Consider the following 9,301-nt stretch of genomic DNA (forward strand, 5'->3'; position numbering starts at 1 on the left):
TGAAATTAAGCCTGTAGTGTATTACCCTACACATAATAAGTGCTTAATAAATATTAAATGTATGATGGTGAGTATTAAAGAAGACACAAAGTAGTCAAACAAGAGAATTCTACCAGATAATTGATTCAAAAATGGTTTTCAAAATCCTGTGTATTTGCCTAGACTTAAAGACTAGGATGTATTTTCTGACACTAGCTAAGTCAAAGAATCATTTTCAGTCTTTTACCACATCAATAAAAGTAGGAGAATAATACCTAATAATTTACTTTGAATCTAAACTGGGAGAATATGTATGATGGGTTCTTAACCATGGGGTCCATGGGCACTCAGATCCACACAAAATCGTTGGATACATTTTGTAAAGGACATTCTTTTGAACAGCCTGAAATTACTTGAAAAATATTTTATATATATATATATATATATATATATATATATATATATATATATATTCCCCCCCCCCCGGGGAGAGTATCTTAAGTTTTATCAAAAGATTTTATGACTCCCAAAAATGTTAGGAGCCTTTGAGAAACCACTGATGTATATGTAAATACCTTGACATGGTAACACTTCATGGATCAATTATTATCTGTTAGCTAATATGAAAAGAATTACTGATTGCTATTTTCTGTTTCTTTCAAAATAACCATCATCATCATTATCGATTTATAAGGGCAGCCCTACATAGATAGTATATAAAATAACTGTATTTCTCTCTCTCATTAAGTGCATAGAAGCTAAGCCCTTTGGACTTTAGGCTTTTTCTAGAACACGTTTCTATCACCAAGATTTTTATTTTTTATAATGTAAAGAATTCCCATAATAAATGTGTTTACTAAACATATTTAAATAAATTTATTAGAACAGAATCAATTCTTGTATTTTCATGCTGAAGTTTACTTAAGAGGTACTAAAATTATTTATGCCTCCAAAACGCCTCTTTTGTTTTCCCTTTTTGGTGTCAGATTTTCCCACTGGCATAAAAGAAAGTCCCTATAGAGCAACTCCAACTACTGTCATAGCTGAAGGTGAAACTGGATCCATGGTGGCAGAAATTGAAAGAGTAAGAGACTTAAGTAGTTCTTTTGACAATAATGACTTTCACGTGGAATGAAAAAAAGACAGTGCAGACATAAATTTTCAACCATAGTTTTAGCTATATAAATACGTATCGCCATAAAAGCAAAACATTATTATGAAAACAGCATGGATTAGAACGCCAAAGATCTGGATTTTCCTAGTCCTGGTCTGTTATGGTATCTTTGTATGATATTGTATGTTTGGTTTCCTCATTATCAAATATATGGGGTCAGTCAAAAGAATGCAGATGGGGTCCCTTAGACCTGTGTAATGAGTTCTTTATCTGCATGACACATTTCTGAGTTCTGCAAATTTGAAGAATCCATATGAATAATTTAAAGTGTGGGATATACATTGCAAAATCTTAATTTTTCTGGTGTCCCACTCTAAGAGTCACCAATTGCATCTCAGAAGAAATGGAGCTAATGTGTTTAGCACACTTAGCATTTCCTGATATATTGGACAACTCCCGTGTGGTGACACATCAGTGGAATAAGTCTTTAGCACATTTGTACCTAGGTACATTGTATGATTACTAAAGTGTGTATTGCCTCATGTCCTGGAACAGAGGTTGTTCCATTGCTCCTAGCCAGGGATGTCAGTTTTGTTTACACTGGTCTCCATTATCATTGCTGATGTGTTGAGGAAGTGAATTTAATAAGCAGGGTAAACAGGTTTTGTTTCCAAACTCTGAGATAGGTGATTATAAGATGGGTGCTTGGCTGAACCTTGTAGAGTCTCTTCAGCTTTCTGGCAAGAAAGCTGAGGGCAAAGAGGGCTGTTTTAAGGCAGGCAAATACTTGCTATACAGTTCATTTCAACTGATTCTTCACAATTTTATTTAGAACAAACGTCAGCCAAGATATTGATATCTATTGTTTTCTGTTGGTAGAGTTCTTTCCCTGCTCTTTCTAAAATGCGGGCCAGCTTATGCTTCTGATAAAATTTTAACTATTAATTTAAAGGTATTCATTGTAAGCCACCATCTATTTTTAAGTGGTTTTAGTGCTGCATTCCATATATTCTTTAGGGTCTACTGATACATAGTCAATAGCTGATTAATTCTATATTGGGGGGAATTGGGAGGGCAAATGGCCTTCTATGTCTCTTGTTGCTGAATAATAGTGATAACAACTAAAGTAATACTCATCATTTATTCAACAGTTATTGAATGCTACCATATATATATATATATATATACGATAGTAATGAACACATTATTTAACTCATCAACTCTATTGGTAGGGCAGTATTATCGATAGGATGTTATTACTGATGGACAATAAGAAAGTGTCAGCTTGTTTCCAAAATGATTAGACTATTACCCATGTTTATAAAGGAACTCAGAGTAAGCCCTCTGATTATTAGATAACTTTCAGCCTTTAAATTAGATTTATTCATGGGAAATACTTTGGTTTCTACAGAAAAGTTTCCATGTAATTTACATGAATTAAACTGTCAATCTTTGTGAACAATCTGTGTCACGTTAACTCCACACTTAGTGTGTTTGTAGCAGATTCTACTGGAAACTCTGAGAGAACAGACCTTATCTGTCATATACATCACTGTAACCCCAGCTTCTAACACAGTGCCAGGCACATGATGGACATTGAATAACTATTCCCAGAACTGAACTGAATCAAAGTTACCACTGAAATTTTATTACTGCAAAATTGTTCCTGAAGTTCCTGTCATAACCATCTGTGCATTTCTCTAAAATGAAATTCACAAAGGAGTCTTGATAAAATCAAATAAACACAGAAATTAAAGAGTTAAAATATTTGAGGAACATCCAGACTAACAGCACATGTATCAAATTTCAGATTGATTTGATTTAAAATGGCTAAGCTATAAAACCATAAAAAAATGTGAGTAAATACTCTGCCGATCAAGGCCTGTTATGTAATTACATGGCTTCAGTATGGTTCTTACTCATAGAAAATTATTATAAAGGATCATTTCTGCACATTCCTTCACCGATGGAGACTTTTTAATAACTTGGAGATAAATATTCATGTCTCAAAATGTTAAGCCACTTGAATGAATAATTCAATCAAATTTACTGTTTATTAATCAAATGAAATTGATTCTTTGTTAATAATGAAATTTGAAAACCTTAAAATGCTTGTTTTGGGCTGATCTTCAAATAATAAAATAAGCAATAAAAACATCTGAACCAATTTTAAACTTAATTTATTTTATTTTATTTTATTTTTTTCCTAAAGTCACATCTGGGTTTATCAGCACATGTGCCAAGGCTTAACCCAGAGTGATATATAACTGACTAATTTAAGCCACCGAAAAGCAAAACTTGAATTGGAAGCTTTGATAAAAGTTTAACAATAGTGATACCAGTGGTTAGCTGTGAACCTAACTAATAACTAAAGGTTGTTTTTTGGTTGTTGTTTTTTTTTTTCTTTTTTTCCGGTAGTTATTTAGTCATTATACTTCTTGGAATACTCTATAGCAGGAAAAAAATAGTGTGTTGGATTTAAAGTGTATTTTATATTAAGTGATGGATGTGTCCGTCATTTTCTGTTTCAAATCCTGGTATGGGTGATTGTCCAAATTCATCACCTAAATTGCTGTTGTAAAAATCAATATTGTGGTTATGATACATTTGAAATTTAGAAAGGAAAAGTGATCCAAAGAATTCTCAGTAATTATCACTGAAAAGCACTTGGCTAGGCCAATCACTGGACTGGCCTCCAAATTCCTTACAATTAACTGTTCCTACCACCACCCTTCCTTTTCACACAGGAAATGACCAGCCAACAGAAATAACATGGAGGCAACACAAATGTGACCTAACAGTTCCTAGACAAACCATTAAAACTTGCAGTTAAAAAAAAAAGGCAATCAGTTCCTTGAATTGATTCCAGAATTTTCTCTGTAGAAACTTTCAGTTGAGGGTACTGTCATGTAGGTTTGGGTTTTCGGCCAGACTTCCTTCACTCTCGCTCTTCGTTGACCCCACGTAGAAGTAGAAAGTACACCTAGAGAAGGCAAAGGATGCTGTGACTGGTTTTGCATCAGCCTGAGAGGAGAGGAGTGGTGAATATGCCTCTCTGGGATGCCATTGATGTTATCTGCCAGCTGCTTATTTCTATCATTTCCTCTCCCACAAGTGTCCTTACCTATAGGACTCGATCCTTTTCTCCACAGGGTCATGGAGCTACACATTACTAGTAACTCTTTAAAACAGTGTGTAGGAAAAGGAAAAACAATCTTAATCGTGTTCATACACATGCACATATGGAACCATCAGTGACGTATGAATATAATGATCTATAGAAAGGAGAGTAAGCTTTGTTGTACCTGACCTTGTATCCTCGGGACCTAAAAAGTGCCTGGCTTCAGCTGTTTCTCAAAAATAAGTGTGGGATGTAGGATTGGAAAATTCATTCTCTTGATTTTATTTTCTACATCATTAGCCATCTCTGTCCAACTGGGGTTAAATTTATCAATCTGAATGCGAGACATATGAAAGGGTTGTTTTATAAAAGTTGGGTGTGTTTTTTTTTCCAAAAATAGGAGTGACTACTGATGATAAAAATAATAGCAGGAGAGATTATCTTCAACTTTATTGTGTAGCCACTCGAGAGAGAACATTGTCCTAGGTGCTTATTACTTAGAATATTTGATGACTGTTAGGAGACATGATTTCTCTCCTTTACAAACATAGTGTAACAGAATGACAAAATATTGTAAAACTGTGTAGTGCATGATAAACTATGACAAAAATAAGGTCTTCAGTGCCTTTCTTTGTCTTTAACAAGGCCAAGCTTGTTTTTAAAAAGTGGGGCAGGGGAACTTCTATTCTGCCTTCCTTTGGCAACAGACTGCTTCTCTGTGCTTGATTGGGCTAAGGATATTGATAACTTCACAAGAAACGCCTTACTGTGTTCAGCCAGATAACATTGTACACAGTGGGACCAGGTCACGGTTCTCATCTGTGTTGTATTTACAGAGAGATGTTGGCATAGTTTTAGGATTCCGTGGTCACACAGCAAAGGACATTATCCACTGCTCCCACCTTCTCTGCTGCTTGCAGAAATTCCAAGTGCACCAAATACAAGGTTCTGCAGTGCTTACCAAAGTGATAAATTTGTTTAGATGGGAGGTAACTTAATGGGTGAAATATTTCTCACCTACCTCCCACTCTCCACCCCCACACAAGCAGGCTCCTATTGAATTCTAGGTGTGAACACCTAGATATTTCACTCTGACTCAACTTTCCGTTCTCATATTTGATAAGATTGACTCAAATGAAAGACATTTGATAATATCCAAGTATACGTTTTAAGCGTATCTAAAATGTTCAATAAGTAGATTAAGGAGATAAAAAAACTAACAAAATATTTTTCTTACAAAAGAAATATAATTGAATCACCTTGACAAATAGCTGACTTATTGAGCATTTAGTGTATCTCTGGCACAGTTTTAATTGCGTCTATTAACCCACATTAATATTCTCAGCAGCTCCCATTTAAAGATGGGGACATTTAAGCATTGAGAGATTAGGTAACTTTTCCAAAGTTGCACCCAGCAAAAGGCAGGAACATATTTTGAATACAAGTAGTGTGATTCCTAAATCTGATTATTAACCTCCATGCCACACTGACTCTGAGTAGGTGAATCCAGGGAACTCCGGATGTATTTAAAATTAGATACAGTTTACCTAAAATATACCAGTCTTTATTGGAGCAAAAGTGCTGCTTAAAGCAAGTTACGCCTGTGGAAACCGGTGCTGTAATTTCAGGATTTTTTGCTCTAACTAATGAAGGGCAGTTTTCTTTGCAAGAGAATTAAGCACAAAATTGTGCAAGGATTGAAACACTCTCTGAAACCAGGATTACACCCACTTTGGCAAGCTGTATCAAGCACCCAGGGCAGAAGGAAAGAAAAGCAGGCTGGAGTGAATGGTTACACATTCAAATTTGAGCCTCTGCCACATATGTGGGTTACTTTCCAAATGGACATTTACATTGCCTTTATATGAATCAAGTTGGCGTTTATTTGCCAAACGTGTTATTTAGATCTAGGAAAAAAGACAGCGTGGCCCCAGGGAAATTTCACAATTATAACCTAACTAGATTCCCCAATCTACTTCGGATAAAGGGGGCCCCTGAGTGTTTGATAAACACAACCTCTAATAGCTCATTGGTTTTCAGGAAGCAGCGGTCTCTACTTTTGCAGTAGGTTCCAACTGGGACTTGTGGACTGACACCCAATGTTTGCTGTTGCTTTTGTTGGGATTTAGAAACACATGATACATTCCTGGTCCTGACTTGGGAGGAAGAAGAAAAAGGGGAGCCAGAAGATTATCTCTGTGAAAAAAATCTAGCTTTTATTACATCACCTAAAGTAGCACAACCTGCTACACTAATGAAATCGTGTTCTTGGTTGAAAAGGGCAATTGTTAGCCTGACTTTGTGCTCACTAAAAACATTCCCCAACCTTGTTAAATTATTGCTCTCATTTCAGATTTTTATGGCTGTGCAGCTTACCAGCCCTCATTTCTTTACGTTTCATTCATTTTCCTTGTATTGATGATTAATGGAGGATGTCGAATGTTAGAGTGAGCAGGCATCAGCAATTGCAAGATCATAATTAGTTTAGCTGACGAGGGCCTCTGATAGCACTTGCATCTGGATGGAAAAATTACCCTATAGGGAACTGGCTGCTCACCAGGTCTTTTTAGTGATACATTGTGAAACACCCGATGAATCAAATGCCCTTTCAATGCCAAGAAAGTGTTCCAGTCTTGAAGCCAAAATTATGTCTGCAGAAAGCTTTCCATTTGAAATGTATCAGAGTACAATTACAACCATTGTATTTTCTTGGCAGGGATACCACTGGTCTACAGTATGGACTCAAGTTAAATAAATTGACTAAATTTTATGAATCCCTGAAATTTTGACTTACAGTGTTTGTAATTTTAAATTTAGAATAAAATTGGGTTCCAGCAAGACTTTTTCCACTTCTTATCTAACATTCATATTTTATCATTAAAGGCTTTGCTTCCTAGAGAAAGGAGAGCTGAGTTGCAATTCAGGCTGCCTTTTTTTTTTTTCAGCAAGAGAATTCCATTTCCTGCCTGTTAGTATTTGCGCCTACAAACACAGCCTGACTTTTGTTTCAGTGAGAAGTTTAATGGAATCATTAACTTGATAGCAAGAATGGAACAAGCAATACTAATTATCTACTTTTAAGTATTCTTAGATTATTTTTGAATCTGGCGATTTACAGAATTCAGCCCACTAACATCAATTTGTGTTCGGAAATGCTTGTGATTTCCAAGTCTGAGTCAAATAAAATAATTAAATAGCCGTTGATGGGACAATGTTGTATGCTTGAAGCGGGCATCTCAGAAGGGTTCTCGTTAGCAATCACTTCTAGTTGGCTGAAGTTTCTACTGGTTCTCTTAGCTTTGGAAAATAGAGGGTGTTGTGTTCTCTTTCAGATTTTACAAACCAAAGACCTCAATTGAGTGTCTTACATTCTCTTAAATTTATGTTTCATGAATGACACACAAAAAGACACAAATCGGGTTTAATTTTACATGGTTTACATGCTGCGTTTATTCCAAGCTTGACTATATTTTAAAGCCCAGGTGGCATGTGCTCTTCCTTTTCCAAAGTGTATGAAACACATTGCCATGTTCTGTCTTTTGACTTGCATTTTGACACTTTTAAAAGGTATATTTTTAGGGTTCAGCATTTAGGAGCCATCATTAAAGGCACAAAACCCAAAGTTCAAAAAGTTAAAGCTGTTTTCTGTGAAAAGCCTTTGGTGTTGCACACACCTCATCCATCACTGTAGGGTTAATTATAATGAAAATCAGTGGTGCCTATTAAACACAATTGAACCTGACCTCATTATGAGCAGTGTGGTTTTATACTGTCATTGTTGCTAGTCTAAAGACAAAACTCCTGGGTTGATTTGGTCTAACTCCAGTGATCATGTGACTCACCTCTGACCTTGTGTTTTTTTTCCCATTTCAGAGGCGCAGAGGCTCCGGTGTTTTCTGTGCCAATTGCTTGACCACGAAGACCTCTCTCTGGCGAAAGAATGCAAATGGCGGATATGTATGCAACGCGTGTGGCCTCTACCAGAAGCTTCACTCGGTAAGAACTTGTTAGACTGTTTGAGGACCAGCTTTATGAAGCAGCCTGGTCTGTGGTGATAAGTACCATTCCCTGACTTGCAGTGCCTCCCCCCCACAGCTTCATACAGTCACTTTGAGTGCACTTGTGATTTATGGTGAAATAGCCTTAGATGTTAACGGGGAGATACGTCTGAGATCATTAGTAATGCCTGATGCTTCTTTTGATATAAAAGAGGAAAATGATTGGTTTCTGGGAACTTCACATATAACAGAATGTCAAACTCATGGTTATCAGAATTTGATGAACTTAATTTTGGTAGAAAGGAGGCATCGTCTTCAAAGTTCACAAATACACAAAAAATTGTTTTGTGTTCTTTTTTTAAAAGAGGACTCACCCGTGTTCAGTATAAAATACAGAGCAGGGAAAGAATGCTTATTTTCAAGTTTACATTTGGAATTTGCAAGTGTCATCTTGGCTGCTTTGAGGGCTGGAGTTGGGCACTTTAAGAAGAGCAGTTCTGAACTAAGATACAAAAAAGCCAGCTGAATCTCTGCGATGCTTCCAGTGCATATTTAGGTGAGGTAACTGAGGGCCCAAAGAGCACACATCAGAGCAGAGTAAGGTGTAAAGGTGCTTTGTGTTTTAAGATCTCTGGCTGGCTCCTTTCTATGGCTTACTGGGCTACCGCCAGTATTTCTTCCTAAATTTTAGTTAGAATCCTATAATAAAATATAAACTTGCAAATTCCCTGGTCTGTATATGCATTTGACTCCCTGAACGGTATTTTTTTGGTTTAGAAAGTTTATCTGCTGACAAGAGCTGCCTTTAAAAATAGGAATACCCCATTTAGTAAACAGAAGTCTATTTCCCTCTGCCTTTTTCATTTTGTTTGGCACTTTACCATAGTTTTTAGCACAGCCGATGAGTAGATTATAGCTACAGGGAATAAAATTTTAGACAAGATGTCCTCATAAATGGGCCACTGGACTCACTCTTTAAAAAATGGGTGCTGCCAACAATACTAATTGGTGGTAAACTATAAAAACCTTAGCTATTAGCATGTAGCTAGTAGAAAGATTTTCCCCACAACTACCACACCACCTTACTTT

The 9,301-nt window shown here is 36.3% G+C and overlaps 1 protein-coding gene across 7 annotated transcripts in view; it reads left to right on the forward strand.

The window, feature by feature from the left end:
* TRPS1 (transcriptional repressor GATA binding 1) overlaps window positions 1-9,301 on the forward strand; it is a 238,476-nt gene that overhangs the window by 220,687 nt on the left and 8,488 nt on the right. For all 7 annotated transcript variants that reach the window (XM_074316276.1, XM_019747366.2, XM_019747369.2 and 4 more), the window contains one exon: window positions 8,088-8,210. In XM_074316276.1, coding sequence (XP_074172377.1) covers window positions 8,088-8,210 — 123 coding nt within the window. The remainder of the gene's footprint in view (window positions 1-8,087; window positions 8,211-9,301) is intronic.

Source organism: Rhinolophus sinicus, linkage group LG12 (genome assembly GCF_036562045.2).
Source record: "Rhinolophus sinicus isolate RSC01 linkage group LG12, ASM3656204v1, whole genome shotgun sequence".
NCBI lineage: Eukaryota > Metazoa > Chordata > Mammalia > Chiroptera > Rhinolophidae > Rhinolophus > Rhinolophus sinicus.